The sequence below is a fragment of the Aethalodelphis obliquidens genome, unplaced genomic scaffold (genome assembly GCF_003676395.1).
Source record: "Aethalodelphis obliquidens isolate GAN/ISIS:26980383/991018 unplaced genomic scaffold, ASM367639v1 scaffold11, whole genome shotgun sequence".
Taxonomy (NCBI): domain Eukaryota; kingdom Metazoa; phylum Chordata; class Mammalia; order Artiodactyla; family Delphinidae; genus Aethalodelphis; species Aethalodelphis obliquidens.
The window spans coordinates 147312-174987 of NW_020837955.1; the positions used below are offsets into that span (position 1 = coordinate 147312).

The 27676-nt window shown below is 38.6% G+C and overlaps 2 protein-coding genes and 1 non-coding gene across 7 annotated transcripts in view; 2 read left to right on the plus strand and 1 right to left on the minus strand.

Moving 5' to 3' along the window:
• PARG (poly(ADP-ribose) glycohydrolase) overlaps window positions 1-2370 on the minus strand; it is a 113568-nt gene extending 111198 nt beyond the window's left edge. For 2 of the 5 annotated variants that reach the window (XM_027111806.1, XM_027111807.1), the window contains exon 1: window positions 1847-2316. In XM_027111806.1, coding sequence (XP_026967607.1) covers window positions 1847-2066 — 220 coding nt within the window. In that variant the 5' untranslated portion in view covers window positions 2067-2316. Of the gene's footprint in view, window positions 1-1846 lie in introns of all 5 variants that reach the window. The other 3 variants (XM_027111809.1, XM_027111811.1, XM_027111810.1) reach the window with 3 other exon arrangements.
• Window positions 2305-27486, plus strand: TIMM23 (translocase of inner mitochondrial membrane 23). The gene is made up of 7 exons (XM_027111819.1): window positions 2305-2647; window positions 5219-5277; window positions 13899-13992; window positions 14211-14295; window positions 16829-16887; window positions 18672-18782; window positions 26963-27486. Exons 1-7 carry the CDS (start codon window positions 2542-2544, stop codon window positions 27076-27078), a joined length of 630 nt encoding a protein of 209 aa, XP_026967620.1. The 5' UTR covers window positions 2305-2541; the 3' UTR covers window positions 27079-27486.
• LOC113623699 (small nucleolar RNA SNORA74) lies at window positions 16097-16300 on the plus strand. The gene has a single exon (XR_003434016.1). It is a non-coding gene; the product is annotated as a small nucleolar RNA SNORA74 (small nucleolar RNA).
• Window positions 27487-27676: the final 190 nt, after the last annotated feature.

Genomic DNA, 27676 nt, shown 5'->3' on the forward strand with positions numbered 1-27676 from the left:
GAGAGAGAGAGAGAGAGAGAGAGAGAGAGAGAGAGAGAGAGAGAGAGGGGGAGAGAGAGAGACTGCTTACTCTGTGTACCAGGTGAAATTTATACTGTGGGTTGCAGTCAGAAAGGTCCAAAGATCACTGCCTACGCCATCTTTTCTAAAATATTAACCAAATGATATCCCTTTTCTTACAAGCTTTTTAGTGGCTCCCTGTTAACCACAGATCAAGTCCAAACTCCTTGAAATGGCACTTGAGTTTGTCCATAAATAAGACCCAGCCTCAGCTGAGTCTTGTCATTCTGGTCTCCTGGTCAAGCCACCTTTTGTACATGCTGCTCCCTCTGCCTATGTAATTTTTTCTTTCCTTGGTTTATACAGCAAATCCTGCTCATCCTTCAATACTAAGTTCAAGGTCTGCTCCTCATTGCCTCCAAGTCCTGAGAGAACTTAAGTGTACACCATTCATCAGAGGACTTCTTAACCTGTGCCCGTTCTCTTATACTGCTGACCAACACATCCTTTTTGAAATGCTCCCGTCCTTGCATGACACAACAAAAGCAGGCTTTCCTCCTACTTCTCTGGCTGCTTCTCTTCAGTCTACTCTTACACGGTGGTGTCTGTCCTAGGTCGCCTTTATTTTCACTACATGCTTTATACTATCTAATCTACTACCATCATATCAATTATGGTGTATGTGACAATAACTCCCAAACCTGTATTTCCAGCACAGATATATTTCTTATGAGGTACAAACCCACATAACCCATTCCCTCCTAAATCCATCCACTTTTCCCCTCTCCTACCTACTGCCTGCAACCAACTATTAACCATCATTATCTCCCATCTAGACCAACTCCTTAACTATCTTGGGCCTGCACTTCTGCTCCCTTTCAATCTATTCTTCATTTTCCACACACCAGGCACAAGGACCTTTAAAATATATATTTTTAAATAAATATACATATATTTAAAAATATATATCCAATCAAGTCACTCCCCTACTGAAACCCTTTAATAGTTTCACATCGCCCTTAGAAATAAAGTTCAAAACCCTTAGCATTCCCCAGTATGATCTGATCTTTGCCTACCTCTCTGCAACCTCATCTCTCACTACGCTCCCCTGCTGACAATATGAATCAGCTGCACTTTGAGATCACTTCATTAACTTCATCTAGCTAACTCATCACTCTTCAGTCCTCGGAATAAGGTTCTTATCTTCTGGCTGGAAGATTATCTTTGAGCCCACAAACTGGATTAGGTACACCTGACTTCTACCATAATGCTCTGTTCCTTCAAGATTTGGAACACCCATTACCCTTTATTATGTTAACTTCCCTAATTGTCTATCTCTCCTGACAGATTTTAGGGTCTGAAGACAGAGACCAAGTTACTTTTGTTCAACACTGTACACCAGAAACAAGCATAATGCAAGCTAAGAATAATAGCTCTGCACCCAGGGACTTAGAATGTAAATTGAGATAAGCTGTGATTTTCTTTGCAGCTTTCTTTCCATCTAGAGGCTGAAGCGTCACATACACAATTAAACCTCCTTAACGACTAAGGCAATTTCTCAGTCAAATCCGAAGAAAGCAAACAAGTGGAGTATCCTACCGCTTCCCTCCCTGTGAGTGACTACTCATCAGGGTTTCTCACACCACCAATCGCCACGGGAAAAATCCTGCCCCATTCTCCAACTAGTAGCCTTGGTGGCTCAGCAAGGGGACCTCAGAGTTCAGAGCGGTGCACACAAGACCAGAAAAGGGGCGGGGGGGGGGGGGGCTGGAGTCCCTGGCTCCTCAGAAACCAAGAAGAGGTTTGGGCCGAGGCGAAGGACAAAGAGCTTTATTTCCCCACGTACCAAGCGAGGTGGCGCTGCCTCTGTGCGATCCCGCCCGCCCCGGGACGCAGCCTGACGAGGACGGCGGGACCCTGAACTGCACCGGAGCGTCCTTGGGATCGAGGACGCGCCTCTGCCTGCCGGGGAAGCTCCGGGCGTCCGAGGCGGCCGGCGGAGAAGTTGCAGCGGCGCCCCAGCGGGGTCGCTTGGTGCAGGGCTCACAGCCGGGGCCCGCACTCATGCTGGGACCCGCAGCACACAGTCCCCGGGCTAGCCCGGGCGGAGAGCCTCATTCACTAACCCTGGGAGGGACGGACTGCGCCTCCTTCTCGGCGCCTCCCGACACCATGCCCTCTCTGCCTCTGCCTGCTTCTGCAGCTGCTGCTCTGCCGGCCTCCCGAGCCAGACCCTATCCAGTCGCCTGCCTTCCCTCTTCCACAGGCACCCCACCTTCCTCAAGATGCGCCGCTTTGATTCTAGCTTCGTTCACTTTCCCACCACCGGAAAGCTGCCGTCAGGCACTTCCGGCTTCCGGGACGTACGCTGTCGCAAAGCGGAAGTGCGAGGGTCAGCGGGCGCCGGCGCCCGGAAGGTCAACTTGTGAAGGAGGTGGTGGTAACGCGGGTCTCCCCACTATTACAGAGGAAAAACGGCCGAGCACGCGATCTCGGCCTGAGACGGCGGGGAGAAGTAGACGGGCAGTTTGCTGCGACACCATGGAGGGCGGCGGCGGAAGCGGCAACAAAACCACAGGGGGGTTGGCCGGCTTTTTCGGAGCCGGTGGAGCAGGCTACTCGCACGCGGATTTGGCCGGAGTCCCGCGTAAGTATCGGGCCTAGCTTGCGAACATTTCTGACTGGTTCTTGCGGCCACGCTACACATGCGATGTGCCCTGTTCCCTTTTTTTTTGCTGGCGGTCACAAGCTTCAGTAGCAGTGGTGGGGTTCGTGTGTCTGCGCGGCCGCTCTTTTAGCACTGAACGAGTGTTTGGAACCATGGATTCCGAGAAGCTCTCTGTGTTTGACCTGGACCCAGGAGATGTTGCATGTTTTCTTTTATATTCAAGCTTCGTGTCTTAGCGTTCCTCCCACAAATTCCTTGTTTGTTGGGCTGTGTGCTTGGCCCTAAGTGCAGAAGAGCGCCCAGTTTTGCAAGTAAATGCATTCCACGTATCGAGCCCATACATAACTTTTTAGCACAAAGTCACATTCTAAACCACGAAGTAGCCGTCAAGGTAAGACACTCAATACTAATGCATACAGGAGAGAAAGAAATAACGTCTCGAGACAACTGGAGGAACTTGGAAGAGAACTTTTATAGGCATGAAGAAAGAAGCCGGTAAGAATTTTAGGAAAGGAAATTATTCAAGATCTAGGGTGCCGAAGCACGAATACCCTGCCTGTGCCCTCTCCTAAGTAGTGTGAATATGTATTCCAGATCTTTGGAACTTTCTGACTGTGGTATTCAACTGGATGAACAGAACTTGGAGTTAAAGATAGTGGGAAGTTGGTGAAGGATAAGCGCTTCATAAAACTGATTTGAGAATCATTGTACTATTTCTTTAGGTCTCTTATGCTCAAAAACAAAAACGCCCTTTAAAGTTCCTAGTGTCACCTGTGTCAGAACTGCATCTAGGACTTCCCTGGTCGGCAGTGGTTGAGAATCCGTCTGCCACAACTACTGAAGCCTGCGAGCCCGTGCTCCGCAACAAGAGAAGCCACCGCGATGAGAAGCCAGCACACCGCAGCAAAGAGTAGCCCCCCTTTTCACAACTAGAGAAAGCTTGCGCGCAGCAACGAAGACCCAACGAAGAGCGTCCAAAAATAAATAATAGATAAATTTAGTTTAAAAAAAACTGAATCTAGAACATAGTTTGTATGTAATAAGTTATAGGATATAATTGTATGTAGTTTGTATATTAGTCTCAGGACTTTTGAGTTTTGGAGCACAAAGGGCACTGCCTTAATGTGAAGAAGCATTGTTACGTTAATTAAGATTTGAAGGTAAATTAAGAAATCAAGGGGTGAACACCATTCACTGAGTACTTGAGGTGGACTTTTCTGGGTGCAGGACTACAGTATTTAAATTTTAAAAGATGAGTGCTGTTTTCATGGAGCTTACATCCTGTTGAAGTGAGCCAAGTAACATGAGTAAAAAATATTTCAGTTAGTGATAAGTGTGTAAAGGCAATAAAAGGATCCTGAGATGGTGATGCGAGCCGAAGCCATTTTAGAATGGTCCAGGGGAAGCAACTCAGGGGTGTTGCCCTTTGAGCTGTGACCCGAAGACAGTACAAATGCCTGGGGGGAGGCAGGTGTTTGAGGATCAGCTGTTAGGTCATTGTATCTACAGAGCTATTGGTTTGGAGTTGGTTTGGTGGAAGATAATGAGATTAGAGGGGCAAGGAATGGCAGCTAAGGTAGTGTTGTGTAAGCCTTTTGTAAGGAGTTTGGATTTGGTTACAGGTGTAAATGGAAGCCGTTAAGGCTGATTTCCCTTTCTTAAAAGAAAATCACTTTAATTGCCATTTAGAAAGTGAACTGGAAGGACTAGAGCAAGTAAGGAGTCCGGTTAGGTAGGAGATAGTTACTACAGTCTACGTGAGATTTAGTGGTTGGCCTAGGGTGGTAGCAATAAAGATGGTAAGTAACACAATTCAGGATAGATACTGGATATAGAATTAATAGGACTTTGAATTGATGAAGACCAGAGTCCTGGGTAGTGGATAGGTTTGTGAACAATCAGCTGAGATACAAAAGGATCCAAAGATTAAATTTAAAATGTGAGAAAGTTGATTTTCCTTGATAGATTTTTCTATCTTCAAAGGTAGTAGAATTCAAGTCTGGCCCTATGAGAGTGCCCATTTCTTTTGCCCTGACCCCTTCCTTCTGGTGATGACCTAAGAATTCTCTACCCTGTAAGTCAAATCTGTCAACAACTGTCAACACTAAGATCTGAAGGAATTGCCTTAGAATATTTATACACAACACATAACCCAAACGATGTTTTTCTCATAAAATTGATTGGTCTCTGGTCAGTTTTATTTTGCATTCTGTATAGTTGTCAAGCATTTTTGTAGTAAAGTAGAAAGAAATTAGCTTTTTATTGATCTGGGCTATGCTTCCTGCTACTTTGATTATTTGATCCACGTCACTGCCAATATCTTGTTGATATGCGATCCTGAGACACCAGTGCAAGATTGAGGGCCCCAGGAAGAGGCAACCCCTAAACTGCCAGACAGGAAGGATAAGACCAAGAAAGTGGTAGAGAAATACACATTCATTGAGCCTGTGCATCAAAATTGCAAAACACACAAAACAAGAGCAAAATTAATGCTAAATGAAATAACTTTTTAAAATTTTATTGCAATATAATGCTTTGTTTTCTCTCTAGTAACTGGTATGAACCCTCTGTCTCCTTATTTAAATGTGGATCCACGGTATCTCGTGCAGGTAAGATTAAGACTAGTCCTTTTATGATTTTACTAATTTGGTCCTTTATCTTACCATTTAAAAAAATAACCCCAAGTACCTCTGTTGACTTGATCTGTGATATGTGCATCTGGAGGCACCAAGTCTCTGGTCTTCATTCACCCTTTTTTCCCTCACAGACTCTGGGGATTTAGCTTGCATCTCTTCCTGATACTAGTTTTCTTTTTTTTTTTTTTTTGCAATTTTTAATTTTTATTTATTTATTATTTATTTATGGCTGTGTTGGGTCTTCGTTTTTGTGCGAGGGCTTTCTCTAGTTGTGGCAAGTGGGGGCCACTCTTCATCGCGGTGCGCGGGCCTCTCACTATCGTGGCCTCTTCTTGTTGCGGAGCACAGGCTCTAGACGCGCAGGCTCAGTAATTGTGGCTCACGGGCCCAGTTGCTCCGCGGCACGTGGGATATTTCCAGACCAGGGCTCGAACCTGTGTCCCCTGCATTGGCAGGCAGATTCTCAACCACTGCGCCACCAGGGAAGCCCCCTGATACTAGTTGATTAAAGGATTTTGGGGTTTGGTGGGTTTTTTCCATTTTTTAAAGTTGTGATAAAATACACTAACAAAATATACTATCTTTAACTGCACAGTTCAGTGGTATTTAATGCATTCCTAATATTGTAGCATCACCACCTACCAGCTCCATGCTTTTCATCTTGTAAAACTGAAACTCTACACCCATTAAGCAATAACTCCTTTCTCCACCCTCCCCCCAGCTCCTGGCAACCCTTCTGCTTTCTGTCTGATTTTTGAATACTCTTAAGTACCTCAAATAACTGGAGTCATACAGTATTTATTTTTCTGTGACTGGTTTAGTTCATTTAGCATAATGTCATCAAGGCTCATCTGTATTGTAGTGTGTGTCAGAATGTCGTTTTTAAAGCTGGATAATATTCCATTGAATAATATTCCATTTTGCTTATCCATTCATCTGTCCAGTGGACACTTGGATTGCTTCCATGTTTTAGCTATCGTGAATAGTGCTGCTATGAACTTTGGTGTATAAATATCTCTTCTAGACTCTCATTTCAATTCTTTTGATTATATATCCAAAAGTAGAATTGCTGGATCATATGGTAATTGTATTTTTAATTTTTTGAGGAACTGCCATACTGTTTTCCATGGCAGCTGTACTATTTTACATTCCCACCAACAGTGCACAAGGGTTCCAGTTTCTTCACGTTCTCGCCAACACTTGTTATTATCTGGGGTTTTTTGGTAATAGCTATTCTAATGAGTGTGAAGTGGCAACTCATTATAGTTTTGATTCGCATTTCCCTAATGATTAGCCATGTTGAGCAACTTTTCATGTGCTTCTTGGCCATTTGTGTATTTTCTTTGGAAAAATGTCTATTCAAGTCCTTTGTCCAGTTTTGAATCCGTTCATTTGGTTTTTTGTTGTTGAATTTTAGGAGTTCTCTATAGATTCTAATTATTAACCCCTTATCAGATACATGATTTGCAGTTATTTTCTCCCATTCTGTGGGTTGCCTTTTTACTCTGTTGATGTTGTCTTTTGGTGCACAAAAGTTTTAAGTTTTCATGAAGGCCAGTATTTGTATTTTTTCTTTTGTTGCCTTTGCCTTTGGTGTCATATCCAAGAAATCATTGCCAAATCCATTGTCGCAAAGCTTTTCCCCTGTGTTTTCTTCTAAGAGTTTTATAGTTCTACGTCTTACGTTTACGTCTTTGATCCATTTTGAGTTAATTTTTGTATATGGTGTTAGGTAAAGGTCCAGCTTCACTCTTTTTCATGTGTATATCCAGTTTTCACAGTACTGTTTGCTGAAAAGACTGTCTTTTCCCCTTGGAATGGTCTTGGCATTCTTGCCAGAAATCGTTTGACCATATGTACAAGGGTTTATTTCTGGGCTCTCTCTTCCATTTCATTGGTCTACATGCCAGTACCACACTGTTTTGATTATTGTAGCTTTGGTAAGTTTTGAAATTTGCAAGTGTGAGTCCTCCAGAATTGTTCTTTTTCAAGATTGTTTTGGCTATTTGGGGTTTGTTGAAATTCCATATGAATTTTGAGATGGGTTCTTCTATTTCTGCAAAAATGTCAATTCCTATTTTGATAGGAATTGTATTGAATCTGTAGATTGTTTTGGGTAATACTGACATCATAACAGTATTAAGTCTCTGATCCATGAATATGGGAAATGTTTTCATTTCTTTATGTCTTTTTAAGTTACTTCCAGCAAGTTTTGTAGTTTTCTTGTAAAAGACTTTTACCTCCCTGGTTAAATTAATTCCTAAGTATTTTATTCTTTTTGATTCTATTGTAAGTGGAATTGTTTTCATCATTTCCTTTTCAGATTGTTCGTTGTTAGTTTGTAGACGTGCATCTGATTTTTTGCATTGACTTTGTATCCTGCTACTCTGCTGAATTCACTTATTAGTTGTAACAGGGTTTTTTTGGTGCAGTCTTTAGGATTTTCTACATATAAGATTATCTGTGAAAAAAGAAAATTTTACTTCTTTCTAGTTTGGATGCCTTTTATTTCTTGCCTAATTGCTCCAACTAGAACGTCTAATACTGTGTTGAATAGAAGTGGCAAAAAAAAACGGGCATCCTTTGCCTTGTTCCTGATCTTAGAGGAAAAGCTTTCAGTCTTTCATCTTTGGGTATGGTAATTGCTTTGGATTTTTCATATATGGCTTTTATTATGTTGAGGTAGTTTCCTTCTGTTCCTAGTTTGTTGAGTGTTTTTTATCAGTGAAAGTATGTTGGATTTTGTCATACTATTTCTGCATCAATTGAGGTGATCATGTGGGGTTTTTTCCTTTCATTCTGTTAATATGATCTGTTACATTGATCAGTTTTCATTTGTTGGAACATCCTGCATCCCAGGAATAAATCCCACTTGGTCATGATGTATGACCCTTTTAATATGCTGTGGGATTTGGTTTCCTAGAATTTTGTTGAAGATTTTGCATCAGTGATCATAAGGGGTATTGGTCTGTAGTTTTCTTTTCTTGTAGTGTCTTTGCCTGGCTTCAGTATGATAATGCTGGCCTCATACAAAGAGTTATGGAGTGTTCCAAGTATTCCCTGCACTTCAGTTTTTTGGAAAAGTTTGAGAAGAATTGGTGTTAGTCCTTTTTTTTTTTTTTTTGGCTGCGCTGCTACACAGCTTTTGGGATCTCAGTTCCCTGACTAGGGATTGAACCGGGCCATGGCAGTGAATGCCCAGAATCCTAAGCACTGGGCCACCAGGGAACCCCCAGATTGGTGTTAGTTCTTTCAGGCTCAGTGGCCATGGCTCATGGGCCCAGCCACTCCGCGGCATGTGGGATCTTCCCGGACCGGGGCACGAACCCGTGACCCCTGCATCAGCAGGCAGACTCTCAACCACTGCGCCACCAGGGAAGCCCAGTGTTAGTTCTTTAAATGTTTGGTAAAATTTACCAGTGAAGCCATCAGATCCAGGGCTTTTGGTCTTTTGGGCTTTTTCTTTGTTGTGAGTTTTTTTATAAGTGATTCCGTCTCCTTACTGTATGGGTCTCTTCTGATTTTCTGTTTCTTGGTGAGTTTTGTGTTTCTAGGAATTTGTACATTTCATCAAGGGCATCCAGTTTGTTGGCATACAGTTGTTAATAACATTTTCTTATAATCCTTTTTAATTCTGTAGAATCAGTAGTGATGTCCTCACTTTCATTTATGATTCTAGTAATTTATTTCATTTATCCCTGATCGAATCTTTAATATGTCCTTTCTTCTGCTAGCTTTGGGTTTAGTTTCTTCTTTTTCTAGTTCCTTAAGTTGTAAAGTTAGATTTTTGATTTGAGATCTTTCTTATTTTTTAATGTGGGCATTTATAGCTATAAATGTCCCCCTTAGCACCACTTTCACTGAGTTTCACAAGTTTTGGTATGTTGTGTTTCTTTTTTGCTCATCTCTTAAGTATTTTCTAATTTCCCTTGTGATTACTTCCTTGATCCATGGATTGTTTAAGGAGGTGTTTTTTTTAATTTCCACGAATTTGTGAATTTTCCAGTTTTACTTCTGTTATTGATTTCTAACTCATCCCATTGTGGCTGGAAAAGGTGCTTCGTATGGTGTCTTTTAAAATCTATTGAGACTTAACTTGTGGTTAACATATGGTCTATCCTAAAAAATGACTTATGTGCACTTGAGAAAAATGTGTACATTGTTGGGTACAGTGTTTTGCATTTGTCTGTTAGATCTAGTTGACTTAATGTGTTAACTCCTCTATTTCCTTATTTTCTGTCTGGTTATAACAGTTACTATTCATTATTGAGAGTGGAATTTTGAAATCACCAACTGTTACTGTAGAACTTTCTATTCTTCCCTTTAATTCCATCACTTTTGCCTAATATATTTTGATGGTCTGTTATTAGTTAAGTAAATGTTTATAATTGTTATATTTTCTTGCTATGTTGATACTTTTATTGATATAATGTCCTTCATTGTCTCTTGTAACCTTTTTTGCTGTAAAGTCTATATTTTCTGATGTTAGTATAGCCACCCTGCTCTTTTTTGGTTATTATTTGTGTGGAATATCTTTTTCCATACTTTCACTTTCAGTCTTTTTGTGTCTTTGGCTGTAAAGTGAATCTGTTGTAGACAGCATATAAATGGATCATGTTTTTTAGTCCATTGTGCTAATATCTGTCTTTTGGCCTAGAGAGTTGAATCCATTTATATTTAAAGTGTTTACTGATAAGGAGAGATTTCTGGCATTTTGCTATTCATTTTCTATAAGCTTTTAGCTTTTTTGTCCCTCCCTTCCTGCATTAATATCTTCTTTTGTGTTTATTTGATTTTTTTGTAGGAAATTGTTTAAATTCCTTTCTTATAACCTTTTTTTAAAATGTATTCTAAAGTTATAACACTAATTTGAATTTATACCAGTTTAACTTCAGTAACATACAAAAATGCTGCTCCTTTACCAGCTGTCCCTGCCCCTCTCAATTGTTGATGTCACAAAATTATATCTTTATACATCATGTGGTCAAAAACATAATCTAATAATTCTTCTAAATGCTTTAAACTTTATGTAGAAAACAAACGTGGAGTCAAAAGCGTAAGTTACAGTAATACTTTTATAATTGTCCATGTATTTGCCTTTATTGATATCTTTATCCCTTTATAAGACTTTGAGTTACTGTCTATTGTCCTTTCATTTTACTTTCTAGGAGTCCCTTGATCATATCTTGCATGGCAGGTCTAGTGGTCATGAACTCTCTCAGCTTTTATTTATCTGGGAATTTCTTAATACCTCCTTCACTTTGAAGAACAGTTTTGCTGAATATGGGGTTCTTGGTGGACAGTTTTTTCTTCTAGCACTTTAAATATATCAGCGCACTGTCTAGTGGCCTCCAAAGTTTCTCTTGAGAAATCGGCTGTTAATCTTATTGAGGATCCTTGTATGTGATAAGTTGCTTCTCTTGCTGCTTTCAAGATTCTCTCTTTGTCTTTAGCTTTCGAAAGTTTGATTTTAACATGTTTCAGTATGGGTGTCTTTGAATGTATCTTACTTGGTGTTTATTGAGCTTCTTGAATGTTCATATGCATCTCTTTTATCAAATTTGGGAAGTTTTCAGCCATTGTTTCTTCAAACATTCTCTTTCTCTCCTTCTGTAACTCATGGTCTGTATGTTAGTCTGCTTTGTGGTATCCCACAGATCCCTCAGGCTCTGTTCACTTCTGTTCAATCATTTTTTCTCCATTTCCTAAGACTGAATAATTTCTATTCTGTATTCAAGTTCAGTGATTCTTTCTTCTGCCCGTTCGAATCTGCCTTTGAATCCCTTTAGTGAATTTTCCAGCTATTGTTCTTTCAGCTTCAGAATTTCTTTTTGGTTTCTTTCTACGTTTTCTATTTCTTTGTTTCCATTTTGTTCATACATTGTTTTGACTTTCTCCACATTTCCTTTAGTTCTTTGAGCATCTTTATGACACTTTAAAGTCTTTGCCTAGTAGACCTATTATCAGGTGTTTTTTAGGGACATTTCTGTTGATTTATTTTTTTTCCTTTGAATGGACCATGCTTTCCTATTTCTTTGTATGCCTTGTGATTTTTTGTTATTGAAAACTGGACGTTTGACTCTAATAATGTGGTTAACTCTGGAAATCAGATTCTCCCCCCTTCCCCAAGGTTTGCTTTTATTTGGTTATTGGTTTTTATTATTATTACTATTATTACAGTCTCCCTATGTGCCAAGGACCAGCCTGAAATGTAAACTTAAGCTCTTCTCAGTTCTTTTCTGAGCGTAAACTTTTTCCTGGGTGTGTGTTGTCACTTTCTAATTTTTCCTTTTTATGCAATTGCTTTTGAATGTTCTAGTCTTTAATGTCTAGTTCACGAACGGGGAAGCAGCAAGGAGACCAGCTCCCAGCTCTTCTTTAAAGCCCCTGGAATAAGTGGGGGTGGTGAGGGTACAACAACAATGGCTGCCTGCTTCTTTGTACACACTTCTGTGATCAGAAGGAGCAGTGATCAGAGCACAAATTAAAGATTTATATCTAAAAGCAACAAGTAGGGCTTCCCTGGTGGTGCAGTGGTTGAGAATCCGCCTGCCAATGCAGGGGGTATGGGTTCAAGCCCTGGTCCAGGAAGATCCTACCTGCCGCAGTGCAACCAAGCCCGTGCGCCACTGCTGCTGAGCTTGCACTCCAGTGCCTGCGAGCCACAACTCTGAAGCCCATGCACCTAGAGCCTGTGCTCCGCAACAAGAGAAGCCACCGTAGTGAGAAGCCCACGCACTGCAGTGAAGAGTAGACCCCACTCACAACAACTAGAGAAAGCCTGCGCGCAGCAACGCAGCAACGAAGACCCAATGCAGCCAATAAATAAATAAAATTTTTAAAAAATACATAAATAAAAGCAACAAGTAATTAACTTTAAAAGCACCCCAATAAAAAATATTGGAGTGAGTAGTTACAAAGTTATAAGAGGTCATTAGTACTAAGTTAAGTGTAAATGAAAGTGTAAAGTGGGAATCTTTTTACTGAAATCTTGAACCAAATCTACATTTGGGGAAAAAAGTACCACCTGAGTTTATTTAATTAGATCAGATTATTATTATTCAAAAGTCTATGAAAATAAGAGTGGTCTCATGAATACAAACATTTGAAATTAGGGGTTTATACATTTTAAGGTTTATATTAGCCTCGGGTTTTGGTTGGTTGTTTTTGTGGGTTTTGTTTTTTCAGTTTGGAGAAGTTGCTGATTCAACACAGATAAAGTTGCAAATAGTAGGTTTTTTTTAAAGCTCAGTTTACAACATCAGGCTTCAAAGAGTAGTGGTTGGATATCTCAGGAATGCAAGGTTGACTCACTAGCTGAAGAATGAGTCGGTGATGACATGCACTTGTATCAATACTTACTAATGTTAATCATGACCATCTTTTTTTATATTTTCTATGTGTAGTTAGTGATCCATTTCTGGATTGAAGGATAATTATTTACCTCATCATATTAAATATACCATTCCTAAAAACCTCAAACAGGAAGCACAATTTAAAACTAAGTCATTAATTGAAAAGTCAGGAAACACCCAGAATTTACAGATCTATGTATAATAAATATAGTTAGACACTGAAGTTTTTAGAGTTTGCTTCTCATTGCCCAACAGACCATTTCTGTGTGATGAGAGCACGTGGGCTTGTTTATTGTACAGTTTTTGGTAAGAACGTGTGCACAAGCCAGAAGTCAAAAATCAGTACAGAGGTACAGTTTTCCTAATCAGGAATGCATTTACCAAAGGTCAGTATTTGCCAAAGGGATGTTTACTTGTTAGTGTTTTTTTTTTTTTTTTTTTTTGGTTAGTGTTTTTTGCTCAGGGTGTGTGCTATCCTTCAGGGGCTCATTTTAACCATTTTTGTATGGAAAGCTTGGCAAAAATGTATTTGTTCATCATAAAAAAGTGGATTGTACTGCGAAATCAATCCTATTGTGCTCTTACAGCAGCACTTCTCAACCTAGGATTCTTGGCTGACCTTCAGGGGGTTCATACCAAATTTTGTGTATGCATTTACTAGAAGGTGGATCTAGTAAGCTTTCTAAGATTATCAAAGGAATATATCCCCTTTAAACAACTAGTTAAGGAGGTGATTTTTGCCCTTGCGTAAGTGATCCAAACTGTTGTACTTTTATAGTTTCTGCTCATTTTTTATGATCATTGGTCTTACATATAGTAAAATGGTTCTGGATAAATAGTAGCTACAGAGTGAAAGTTATTTTCTCCTTCCAGACTGGTATTCTGTTATCTCTCATAGCATTCAGTTTACCTTTCTCTAGAGATGGCCTTCCTAAACTTTCAAATTTATCATGAAGGCAAATTTCCTATAATCTATCAAACTTACATTAAGATGTAAAGTTCTGGGCAAGAATCTCTCCTAAGAACTAATGAGTATAACTATATATGTTGTATATTTCATTTAATTTTGATTTACATGTTCCTTTTGTTGCAGAAAGTTTTACTTTTGTTTGACTTAGTTGAGTTTTAGTTAATATACGGATTTACATTATGTGAAAAACTCCTTTGAAAAATTAAACACTTTGCCAAGTACTGTGTCTTAAGGGGAGCTCAACTTGGTTTTCATTGTTATCCTTGTAGGATACAGATGAGTTTATTTTACCAACTGGAGCTAATAAAACCCGGGGCAGATTTGAACTGGCCTTCTTTACCATTGGAGGATGTTGTATGACAGGTTGGTATTTATATATGTTTTTTTAAGTATCCTCAATCCAAGTAGTCAGAGGTGCTTAAAAGCAAAGGCAATTAAAATATCACCTTCAGGGTTGTTTTTTTGAAAATCATTATTTACAGTTTTCTTATTGTTAAATAAAAATGAAAAAGAATGAGAAATATAGTTGTTCTTTAATATATAGCTGATTATTTGAATGAATTGTTACTATGATTTGCCAGGGGCTGCGTTTGGGGCAATGAATGGTCTACGGCTAGGACTGAAGGAAACCCAGAACATGGCCTGGTCCAAACCAAGAAATGTACAGTAAGTCTCATGTAATGACGTGGTGATGTTTGAATATTAATCTCTACTTTGTTGGCTTGATGAGCACAACCTTGAGATTACGGTTGTTTAGAGTATTGGTATACTTTTTGGTCAGTTTTTTTTTTTTTTTTTCCGGTGTTTTGTTTTGTTTTGTTTTTCCCTTATTCAAAATAAAAGGAATTTAGGAATTAAGTCCTGGGTCTAAGCTTTTAGAAGGAGTGATTTTTGAGTCAGTGTCCCTCCGTCAGCTGGTGCTATCCTAACCTAACTTCTCAGCTACACCTGTTCCATTTTGCAGGCCTATATAACATGCTTTTCAAATTGTTGAATTACTAGTACATTATTTGGATAGTTCAGGGATGTGCATAAGCGTAGGACATGATAAGTGAAGAAATAAGCACATAAGAGTAATTGCTAACTCTGCCGACATTTGACTTGAGCTTCTCATTGACTTCACTCTCCTTTTCTTAAGTGCAAAGGTGCAGAAAATTTAAATGAAATCCCTAGAACTTAGAGGTGGTTCCAAAAGGAGTAAGACAGTGTTCTCTTAGGAAACTGAAGTTTGCAAAGAAGGGAAAGTGCAATTAAGGTCAGAAAGTGTATATAACATGTATCTTCACCCTGATTAAGGAATAAACATGAGAAGTTCCTGTTACTGTTCCCTAAATAATATATTGTTTCGTTTTGCATGTTTTTATGCTTCATATGAGTGGAATCACACAGTATGTGTTCTTCAGTGGCTTGTGGTTTTTATTTTAGGACCCTTTAAGCTCCATTTTCCTTATATGTTTCTTAGCCAGCAGATGGCAGCAGTGTGTTAGAATTGGACCTTGGGAAACCTGAAGGCCTGTCAAGTTTTTCATATTCCTACTACTGTATGGATCACTGCCCTTGCTTTACAAGCTCAGATCCTTGAATATTTTTGTATTTATATTCTTAATATTCGTTCTTTACTCCAATTTTTTTTTACTTTTTGTATTATGGATAATTTTGAATCTATACAAAAGTAGACAAAGTAGTACAGTGAACATCTATGAACTATAACCCAAGCTCAACAACCATCAACCAGCACCAGGACCAGTTATGTCCCACCTCCTTCTTCCCTTCCATATTATTTTGAAACAAATCCCCAGCATCATATTACTGAACACCAATTTGAAAGTGGAAGGTCTCTTAGAAAAGATAACCTTTGTTTCTTAAAACCATCATAGTTACTAATTTTGGGGGAGAGTCAAATTGGTTTGCATTTCTGAAGTCAGATTTTTAAAATCTTACATACCATTTTTTAGTATAATCATTCTGATCTTTCAAATAGAGAGACAACATTTTAAAAATGGAAAGGTAATTGGGTTTCAGGCCAGACAAATCTATGTAGTTTCAAAGCCCAGTTTCATTGCTTACTGTTTTGGAATCTTGGGTAAGTTTCCTTACTTTCTGCCTTTAATCTATTGAGAGATGGTTAAAGTGGGAAGTAGGTAAGGGCCCAGTTAAGTGGTGTTGCCCGATCACATTCCAAAGGACTTTGGCAATTTGCAGTGCCACCAGCAATACAGTAATGAAAATTAATAGTTTTAGATGCTTGTTATAAATGAAAAACAATTAAGTGCTAAACTTAATATATTAGTAAATATATACCATAATTAGATTAATTAAATGTGTAACATAATATCTGTAATCATTACTAATTTTTTAAATAATCCTTTAAAAGTAATACAGATTTTTGTTATTACTGAGCATTAATTTAAATGAGTGCTTTAATTAAATGAGTTCTTTTACTGTTTGTTGTTGTAATTCTATAATCTCCAGCAGTAGTCAGCTGTCAGGACAGAACCATTCCTGTGACAGTGTTACACTGCTGGGAGAGCAGTGTTCTGTCTTCTTCCTCCAGTTGCCTCCGTCACTGTTCTGGTGACGTCTGGCACTGGATGAGGGCAGTGCTGTGCTTCCTTGAGAGTGTGCTAAGCATTCACTTTGGCTGCTTAGTTCTAGTCTGGGAGCAGACACAGAGTGCACTTTCTTCATGTATTCTAGTTAGATGACTTTTTCCTTTTAGTATTTGTCTTTAAGTTTGCTTTATATTCCATGATATTCCACACTTTGATTCTACTTAACATTCTGAGTATACATACTACCCCACACACATAAGAAACTTAATTATAAGCTAGTTTGTCTGTTATGTCATTTTTTTTTTAACATAGATCAGTTTCTGTAAACTTTATAAAATACATTCCCGGATATCATTCAAACCTTTTATATATTTAATAGTTTTACACATTTAATAATCAGAATTTACTTGTTGCCCAGAAATGTTGGAGTTTTTAATCTAATCTTCATTTATATTTATATATAAATATAAATATTTATATAAAGTAAAAGCTATCCTAATTGAATTCTGAGGAGGTGTTAAGTTTTAAAATTAAGAAAACTTTGTATATTGCGTTTATACATTTAAAATTGCTATTATTATGGTTTTTCTAAATACTAAAGGAATACTGGTTCTAAATACAGATTCTTTCTCTTTCTGCCCTGGTAGGATCTTGAATATGGTGACCAGGCAAGGGGCACTTTGGGCTAATACTCTAGGTTCTCTGGGTAAGTAGATATCTCACTTTTTAATAAATTATTATTACTGCAAAGAAAGAATGTACATGTATTATGAACAATTTGATCAACTAAAATCCTGGTCCTGGGATGTTAAAAATTATGTTTAAATCCACTCTGGTGAGTAGTATAGATACTACTTAGGAGAAGACCATAAACTGTATAACAAAAGAATCCCAGCTGCGAATACCATTGTGAAATACATTCATTTCTAAATGCTTTAAGCATTGCATACTCTCCTGTCTCAGCAAGACACCAAATAAAATCATGTTTTAACTAAATGAAATTAAAATAATTTAGGTTCAAGGCAAATGGTTTTGTTTGTTAGGAGAGGTTCAAGTTCCTGTAGTAAGATATGGTAGATTAATCCAGCTGTCCTGATAAGTTTTCCTAATAGAGCATTCATCATTCTCTTTACCTAATTAGATTTCCCAGACTTAATTGCCAGAATTGTAATAGGGCCTTTGTAGACATTGAAAACATTTGCAGTTCTAAGGAAGGGATAATTTAGTAGTACTTAGGACCAAATGCTTTCATACTGTAATGTTTATGAATGATTGACTCTTTTGATTACTCATGACTTATAATAAGCCTACTTATGGCACTTATGCCCTAATCCAAAGTTTACTTTATTTGAAAGTCTGAAAATCTTTTACTTGTGGCAGATTAAGTAAGAGAAAATGTAGGCATCTTGTTAAAAAAATAGGAAAAGCCTCTGTGTAACAGAGTGAGATCCTAGCCTTGTCATAGGCTTTGGAAGCAGTACATTTTCTCACTGTAATAGTAAATGTCTGCTTCCATATGCTGCCCATGACCCCAGTGCCCTTCCACCAAGCACAGTCACCCTCCTTTGTACCTGTGTGCCCAGAGTAATCAGTCGTGCTGGTCTCCCTAGGACTTTCTCAGTTGTAGCACTTACTGTTCCAGGAAACCCTCAATTCTGGGCAGACTGGGGTGGCCAGTCACCCTGTATGTTTCCCTTGTAATGTGACCGGTCACAATGTTCTGCTCAAGTTTAGTTTCAGTTAAATAAATTGAAACGGGAAGAAGAGCCCTTATAGAAGTATAAAAATATCACAGCAGAGGAGTTGTAAGGCTGAGTTTGGTATAATTTTGAGGGGTCAAATGTGGCTATAATTTTGAGAAAGGGTAAGGAGAAGGGTTAATGCATTCATGGCTAATCAGTCTTTATAGGCATAAGAGAATGGTAGTTTGGGGGAAGATCTTGTTAAAACTAAATAGTGCTAGTGTTAGGGTTTTTACATGTGCAGGAACCAGATCTCATGTTTCTGGAAGTTATATTTTTCTTAGAATAGAAATGCATGTGTTTTGTTTTTGTTTCTAAACCCAAAGTACAGCTGTTATGAATAAAATGGAAGTGAAAATTAAAGATATTCTTCCTGGGACTCCCCAGTAGTACTTTCCATAAATAGCTAATAAATTTCTTCTGAATCTCTCCAAACATTTTCTTTGCATATCCAGAGTCATACACACATGTGCCTGCTTTACATATTAGTGAATAGAGCTCTTCCTGCGTTTTAAGTGAGTACATAGTATTCCATTATGTAGAAAGTGTCTTCCTGGATCAGTCCCCTCTTGAAGGTCATTTTATTTGTTGCTAGGCCTTTTTTATTACAAATAGTGTTCCAGTGATCATTGTTTATATGTCTGTGAATACTTATAATATGTCTGTAGAATACATTTATCTAAATATAATTGTCACACTGACTTTCAGTTTACTTTTTTATTACTGATCAGTTCCATTTCCCCTATAGCTTTGCTCTATAGTGCATTTGGTGTCATCATTGAAAAAACACGAGGTGCAGAAGATGACCTCAACACAGTAGCAGCTGGAACCATGACAGGCATGTTGTATAAATGTACAGGTAGGCACTATTAAATCGTGAAGCTGTCTCTTAATACAGTTGAAGTATGCTTTTTATCCATACTGTAGTTTCAAAGGAAACGTTATACTTTTTTTTTTTGTAGTATAATGTTCTCTGCCATCTTGTGGTTTGGGATTTTGGTTTTTTTTTTTTGTAAAATACACATAACATAAAATTGACCATCCCAACCATTTAAGTGTACAGTTCAGTAATGTTAAGTATGTTTACATTGTTGTGCAGCTAATCTCCAGAACTTTTCTTGATCTTGCAAAACTGAGACCCTGTACCCGTTAAACAACAACTCTGCATTTCCCCCTTCTACAGCCCCTGGCAACCACCATTCTACTTTCTATCTCTCTGAATTTGACTACTTTAGGTACCTCACGTAAGTGGAATCATGTAGTATTTTTCTTTTTGTGACTGGCTTATTTCATTTAGCATAATGTCCTCAAGGTTTATCCATGTTGTAGCATATGTTAGAATTTCCTTCCTTTTTAAGGCTGAATAATACCCCATTGTACGTATGTCCCACGTTTTGTTTATTCATTCATCTGTCAATGGATACTTGTGTTTCTTCCACTTTGGCTACTGTGCATAATGCTGTTATGAACATGGGTGGACAAAATACCATTCAGTTTTGGGAAAAAAAAAAAAATCAAAACCCTGAGAGTTGAGTCAAAATTAACTGGATGAAGATCAAATATCAAATTCTCCTCTAAGATGGAAAAGAAATTAACATTCACTGAGTTATGATTACACTCTCAGCAATAATCAGTTAATATAACTTGTTTCATTTAAAACTTTGTGAAGTGATAATCATCACACCCCAATTTTATAGATGAGCACGGACGGTATTAAGATGATCTTTCTTAAAAGATCATATAACTAGCGACAGCCCCAGATTTTTCTCACATTTCTGTTTTAAATTGCCTAAACTACATATGTTCTATACTCAAGCCTCTGAAAACTACTTTTATTTGTTTGATTGCTTTATTCTGCTTTTAGACACTTGATTAACTGAGTAATTTCGTTTTTATGTAATTCCTCTATCACAAATATCAAGTAGCATTTTGGCCTCATTTTTACTGGAAAGAAATGAGAGAAGTCTCAACAGAATTGTAAAATCCAAAATTTCCTGATATAACTGAGAGTAAGAGGCTTTTTTAATTTTGAAAATGGATCACATTGGGAATTTTCTTCTTAAGAGCTCGCAATACTTTTCTGCATGTGCTTACGCACATCAACAGAGCTCCCAGGTAGAGTAAGACAGTAAATACCTTTTATGTCCATGGAAGTGTTACCTTGGCATAGAAGAACCTTGTTAAAAACCTAAAAATACTTCCACATTGAAAATCTTTGGGATCAGACAAAGGAATTGAAAACCCTAATTGGCACCACAAGGGTGGCACTCAGCCATCAAGAGTTTAGTTGGCCCAAACTATGTTTATTAAAAATCAAATTAAAATTTAAAACACAGGAGATTTCACACAAAAGTCTGGAAATTTTAGCTTCTTTTGAACAAATGGAAGACACTAAGCTCACGTTATGTGTGGTGGCAGATGGCTGGAGCTGAGGTTGGGGAGCAGCTACCCCAGTGGATGGCACTGAAGCTCCAGCTCAGTTCCCACCAATCCGCGTTTTCTTGCTCAAGGTAAGCCATTACGGCATTTCTTGTGTTGAGGGCAGTCCTGAGGATAAAAATGTACTGAATTACTATCTCATTTAAGACATATTACATGTATTTTAAAGATAAAAAGGGAAAGGCTGAATACTTGGTGTTATCCAGAAAAGGAGAGCCTAGCTTTCTGTGTCCAGAACTTCCTTGCGGGAGTAGCATTTATAACACCACCTGGGACACCTCCAACATCAAATATGGAAGAGTAGGCTCTTGGCTCAGAAGAAAAAGGGCAAAAAGGAATATTCATTAATTCTATGTCAGGTGACAAGTACATTTCAGTTTCCACCGCAATTGGGGAACGTAGAAGAGGTAAATAGTCTGCTGACCCAGAATTCCAACATTGGTTTGTAGTTCCTGGCTGAACAATTTAACTCAGCGCGTCAAAATTGCTCTAAAAGAGGCAAATCAGTGTCTTATTGATTTCTGGTTTACACTCTACTTAAGACAGAGCACAGAATTATGAGTTTTGTGTGGCAGGAATATTTGTAAAACTTCTAGATTCAAGGATTTGGAAAAGAGTTTAGGCACTCTTTAGTGTAGAATCAGCATAAACCATTGAGGAAAGAAGTTTACATTTAGAGAATGGTTAATTCCTGTTGACCTAAAATCTTTCCAATCCCCAGTTTACTCTTCTAGAATAGGAATTTTTTTCTTTTTTTTTTAAAGGAAGGGGTTTAGAATGAAAGCAATATGATTCAATTTAGGTATGGAAGCTACTTTTGTAGAAAGAAAAACCATGAGGGAAAATACATGAGAAGGTGGGTAGTTGTCACACCAAAAAGAGGCTAAAGGAATAATTCTGATGGTGTGGTTTTACTTCAGATCTAATGCTTTATTTAATGAACTCTGTAAATATTTTTCAGAGGATGTGAAATGTCATTATTAGTTTCCTATGCCATGTGAAAATCTAACGACCAGTATTTTACCGGAATGAGAACAGCTGTAGTTTTGCTATTATGTGTAAGTTTAGGAATGTTGAAGAGACCTGATCACTTATCTTCAGGAAACAAGACCTCAGAAACCAAAAAATATGGGTGCCCCTTTCCCCCTCGCAGAAAATTCCTTACCTGTTAATCCTGTGCCTTCCATGAGAAAGTCACCTTATAAAAGCAAGCTAAGTAAAAGTAAGAAGATAAACAAATACAGTTCTTCAAATTAAGCAATTATCAGGGTTATTGTTAAAATGTACTACTTCTCAATGAATGCCAGGCCTTCAAAATTAAACTTCATATGCCACAAACAGCCTCTTGATGACTTCTTTGTTTCTATTACTGGCATCAACATTCTTCCAAAGAGCTAACTGCCATAATGTATAAAACATGTCAACAAATCACTTAAACCAACAACCCAGTAAAAAGTGGAGTAAGGATATGACAAAGCCCTTCAGGAGGAAAGGCAAATGACCAATGAACAATTGAAGTTTGCTCACAAGCAACCAGGGAAAAGCAAAATAAAACATTAAGGTAATATTTTTCACAACCTGGCTTTTAAAAAGTGATGGTAGACGATGCTTATTGGCAAAGGTAAGCAAGTACTTTGAAGAGCAATTTGGCGTTAGTTATTACTATTTTAAATATGTAGATCCTTTGCTTAAGTCATCTAATTTTCAGCAATTTATCCCACAGCACACAAAGGCATACATGGAAAACTGTATGTACCAAGGTGTTTTAAGACACCCTTCAAGGAAAAGGTGATATCTGACCAAAGATGGATAGATGAGGGAGCGTGAGGTGGATGTCTGGAGGGAGCAGTTTAGGTAACAGCAAGAACAAAAGCCCTGAAGTGGGAGTTAAAAGGCAATGGGAGGGCTTCCCTGGTGGTGCAGTGGTTGAAAGTCCGTCTGCCGATGCAGGGGACACGGGTTCGTGTCCCGGTCTGGGAAAATCCCACATGCCGCGGAGCGGCTGGGCCCGTGAGCCATGGCCGCTGAGCCTACGCGTCCGGAGCCTGTGCTCCGCGACGGCAGAGGCCACAACAGTAAGAGGCCCACTTACAGCAAAAAAAAAAAGGCAATGGGAGAGTAGTAGAATCTGGAGTGATAAAAGTGGGAAGGGACCAAATCATATAGATGATAGAACTTCATAGGCCAGTGTAAAGACTTGGCTTACCTGGACTTTAATTCTTACCATCTAAGTACTAGAGCATTTCCATTTACTTACAAGCCTTAAATTGTTTATTGTAACTTCCAGAGAGTTAAACTTTCACCCTTCTCCTGAGTACAGAGTTTACACCAGGAGATGTTAAGTCAGGGTTTCTAAATCCTCTAAAATTTCCACAAGGTTCTCAAAGGGGTCTGGGACACTCCCTACCACCTGCAGAAAAACAGCCACCGAAAGACTAGTCCTAAAAGGACACTGTAACGTGGGGGCTCAAAAACAGCTGGGATATTCTAGTGAGTTTTGTCCTGCATGGAAGCGCTGGCATTGCAAGGAAGGACTGGATGGGGCAGTGGTACGGGAGCCCAGGAAAGCCCAGAAGTGCAGTTCAAAGTCCCACCTATTGCTTCCACTCTGTTACAAAACCAAGAAAGAAAAAACAAGAAGCAGGAAGGAGGCCTAATCACCTTTGATTTCTGCCTTTCTTACTCTGTCCCCTCATTCCATCAGTTACGAAGTTTACCACACCCATCACCTGAGTTGAGGCCCTTATCACAAGCCCTGAACTTCTCTAACAGTATTTTCCGTTGACCATTTTGACATTAGACTTCTACCTCCAGTCTCTTACCTACTTACTATTTCTAGCTTAATCTTCCTCAAGGAAGGTTCTAATTCTAATACTCCCTACCCAGGAGCCTGTGATGATGACACACTTCCTATCTTAATTCAAACTTCTCACCCTAGCCTTCCATGTTCTATTCTTAACCTATCTTCCCAGCCTTTTCCCCCACAGCTTTCTCATGCATGTCGTATGATCAAACAGATAAATTTGAAATCCAGTCCATCCTTAAGGCCCAGCTCAATTGTTAGTACCCCTTTCAAGAAATTTCCCTGATAATCTCCTTTCTCTATGCTGGAGGCAATTTGGTATGCTGAAGAAAACTGGGCTTTGGAGTCAGACTGAGTTTGACTAGCACTGGATCCCTAAATAAATGTGTAAATAGGAGAGTAACTTGTCTGAATTTGAGTTTGTCTATAAAACAAGGGTGACTGTTGCCTTCAGAGAGTTGTAAATGAGATAACAATAAACCTTTCTGCCATAAGCATATTTTGTACAATTCTTACGAGACTTGACACAGTTTTCCTAGTAGGAAGTCAATAGACAATATCTAGGATTGAAATATCAAGAAATAGCAAGATAAAGATGTTCTTTAGAAATATGCAGGTAAAAAGTGAAGAATTAAAGTAGTTGCTTTTGGGAACTGGGAATTAGGGTAAGAACGATGAGGACCCCAGACTGTTGTGCATCACTAAAATCTTTTGGTACTATCTTGACTTCTAAAATTATCTATATGGACTACTTTGATAAAAATAAAAATTAAAGTGAGCAAAGATATATCAACATAATAAAAATTAAATTAGGCATTAGATTGGGAAGGGGAGGAGGGAATTGTTGTTTAATGGGCACAGAGTTTTTGTTTTGTAAGATGAAAAAAGTTCTCTGGAGATGGATGATGGTAGCCCAACGCCAATGTACTTAATGCTACTGAGCTGTACACTTAATAATGGTAAATTTTATGTGTATTTTATCACAGTTTTAAAGAATAGTTTTAACAAAAAAATTTAAGTAGTACAAACATTTGTTGAATGGAGTTTGTAGCCATCTCTGTGTATGTAAGGCTGTTTGTCTAAAGCAAGGGCCACAGACTCCTGCTGGCCAGACACCTGTCTCTTCACTGAATGTATTTTACATTTTTAAACAGTAAACATTTTTAATGGTTATATAAGTACCTACGTAGCCTTTGCACTCTCAAAGCCTAAAATATTTACTTTCTGGTCGTTTCAAGATAAATGTGCTGACCCTTGTGCTAAAATAATTTTCAGTTCAGTGTGTCAGCTCTGCCAGTGATCAGCGCTATACCCCATAAACCAGGCGTTTAAATATTCTGGGCCTCATTTTCCCAGGTTTAGAAGAGGTGATATTTGCCCTTTCTGGAAGAGTTGTATAAGTATCCAAAAGACAGAAGATAAAACTGTGACACACAAGTCTCATGTTTGTTCTGCTTTATAGAGATTAACCATTGGCCTCATTTGGTTACTCTGTGTTCAAAGCAAGTTTATTTGCTAATCGACTTCCTGTGTTTATTGGGCAAAAGTTGTTTTATTACAGAAAGCCTAAAGCCAAGGCTGTCAAACTTTTAACAGATCAACCAGCTGGAAAACCCTGAAATTAATGCAAAGAATTAAAACTAAAACATGTAATAAAAGGCTACCCTTGAGTCAGGGTTACTGTGATTATTAGTAAATCAAGCACTTCCGTATGTTTGGTGTCTTCTTACTAGAAACAACTTTTTTCTAGTCTTCAGAGAAGTAACATAATTGATTTGAACTAAGTTTGTTTTATTTTGGTCAGAAATTAGAAGGCTTTCTAGGGGATAAGTTTTTCTTAAAGGATACAGTGTGCCACTTATGTCTCCAAAATCTTAAATCCTTATAGTTCCCAATTTCATTATTACCCCTAGTACCTATATCCAGGGAGGCTTGCTATCTGATAGATGAGTAGTGTGAAGATCCTTCTAAAATGGCCAAGTAGAAACCATGTTCCTAGGACACTCAAAGCAAAAGGCCAACTGAAAGTAAGAGCTTGCAGCCAATTCCAAACCAGTGGGCAGACTTCAGAGTCCTGTGGACTTGTAATCGGCCAAAGGTCCAGGGGAGTTAGTCTGAAGTTGAATGTATGGTCCCAGGAAATGGTGTCTGCGAAATTATTGTGCTTTCAATTACCTCCCCTATATCATTTTTCTAATTTTTCAACCACACTGAATACAGTTGCAAATTCAACTGTCATGTGTAGTCTGTGTGGCAAGATACAAAGAGATGATGTAGACTTCTAGGAGATATCTCCCATTTACTTTAATTTTTTTATGTTTCTGATCCTCCTTCCCACATATTTGACAGCTGTTTACAGATGATGCCTGCAGTTTCTATTTGGGTCTGTTTAAGAGAGATAATTAGGGCACTTCATAGTTGAAGCTTAAACAGGTCAGCTATCTTAAGTCTTCAGGCTAGAGAGCCTCCTAGAGGGAGTGGCCCTTTATCATCTGAAGCCATCTGGCAAGACTTTCATTGCAGAAAGGGTTGGTCTGAAGCATTCTAACTCAGCAGTGTCATGAATTGCACGGAATTTACTGGCTTGTAGCTAAAGGGCCTATAATAAGGTATAACCACTGGACCTTTGCCTTCCTAACATGTGACTTGGAACAAATACTCCATAGATACAATATAGGCTACACCTGAAGTCTGTGATTCCTACTTATTTGTGAAACTGTAAGAGAACATCAAATATTTCTTAAAAGCTTCTTTGGGTACCCCCATTCCTCTTATTAGACTTGGGGACTATTTTCAGATAACTGACTGAAACATTTTTGTTTCTGCATTTCAAATGAAATATCTATTCCTAATCTTTTTCCACATGAAAAATTCTTTTGTTGTTAAGCAGAAACAGTTCAAAGTCTAATCCTTGAATGTTTTTCAACTAGTATGATGATGTTAAGTGCCTCATTGCTCCTTAGTTGAGATTTTCTGACACATCAGGGTAGGAATAAGCAACAGGGGAGTTGGTGCTTCATCAGCATCTAACTCAAAGCTTGATTATAGCCATCACCCACCATTCTGTCTTGAGTCTTCAAAGTTAATATTTAGAGGACCTGTGCAGAGTCCAAAGGCTGTTAATACTTTTTCAAAGAGGGTGTCACTGTTTACATACAGCCTTAAATCAGTTGACAGTGTCAGTTAAGTTCTTATTATTAATTTGGTTGCACCAGGTCTTCATTGCAGCAGGCAGGCTCCTTAGTTACGGCCAGCGGGCTGCTCCTTATTTATGGCTTACCGGCTTCTTAGTTGCAGTATGCATGTGGGATCTAGTACCTTGACCAGGGATCGAACCCGGGCCCCCTGTATTGGGAGCTTGGAGTCTTAACCACTGTGCTACCAGGGAAGTCCCAAGTTCTAAATTATATGACTAGCAGGGAATTAATTACTGATCTGGCTGTGACTTCAATGATAAGCATAAGATCTTGTCCAGAAGTGTTCTAGGATCAAGTCAGATTGAGAAAAGTCAAGAAGTTATGCTGATGATCTTAGATACAAATTGTGAAATTAAAAGTGGAAAAAAACGTTGTGAATATGAAGGTATAGCTTATGTATTAAACAACTGATGTAGGGAATCTCTCTCTCCTGAACTTCAGTCTTGGTTTCTTTTATTACTTTTACAGCTTATTCTGTTTGGGATGGAATCTGCATATACATGAACAGTGTGTCTCAGCTTTAGGAAACTCTTAGTTAACCCTGTGATGCTAGGACAGTATGCAATACAAGGCTGTTACTTTCTTGTTTTTCCTCTGCAGGTGGTCTTCGAGGGGTGGCACGAGGCGGCCTGGCAGGACTAACCCTTACGGGCCTCTACGCGCTATATAACAACTGGGAGCACATGAGAGGCTCCTTGCTCCAACAGTCTCTCTGAAGATTACTAGCTGGTGAATGGAGGACACTTTAGTAGTCATCCAGATCAATTTATGTCAGTCTGGAGTCATTTACTCTTTTACCTGCAACTAGTTTGAAAAAGGAGATTTCCAGTTTGCTGTGATGAAGATCATGGATGGTTGACCAGGACTGGCACTCCTTCCAGCCATTAATGAGTTGAAGCCAAAACCCTTTGGTGGCTGAGTAATGTGGCTCTCTTCTCCTTTAAAGAAGATCTTGCACCTGTTTTTTCTCCTACCCCCTGAACTGGAAAACCACTTACTCCCAGAATTCAGGTCATGCTTGTCAATGCTGTATCACCACATTTATTCATTTAATAATCCAAGACTGTAATACTGCCCTGTATTCCCAATAAAGGGTAAAAACAGAACCAAAGTCATAACTCCAACATAAAACATAGTGGGTGTCTCCGAAGTTACTCTTGGCATTTGTTTATGCCCCACTAGGCTAAAACATGTTTTCATGTTTGTGTTGAAATGAAGGGCTACTGGCAGCATTAGCAACTAGGTTAAAATTTTTCTCCAATAGAGTTGACACTACCCAACCTCAAGATATTTCAGATTAACCATTATACCATT

What these genes read in the sequence shown, in the direction of transcription:
- TIMM23 (XM_027111819.1), top strand. Translation starts at nt 2,542, where the DNA reads ATGGAGGGCGGCGGCGGAAGCGGCAACAAAACCACAGGGGGGTTGGCC. An exon ending in GGATTTGGCCGGAGTCCCGC is followed by an intron (nt 2,648 to 5,218) that starts GTAAGTATCGGG and finishes TTTTCTCTCTAG; the next exon opens with TAACTGGTATGAACCCTCTG. An exon ending in TCCAAACCAAGAAATGTACA is followed by an intron (nt 14,296 to 16,828) that starts GTAAGTCTCATG and finishes CTGCCCTGGTAG; the next exon opens with GATCTTGAATATGGTGACCA.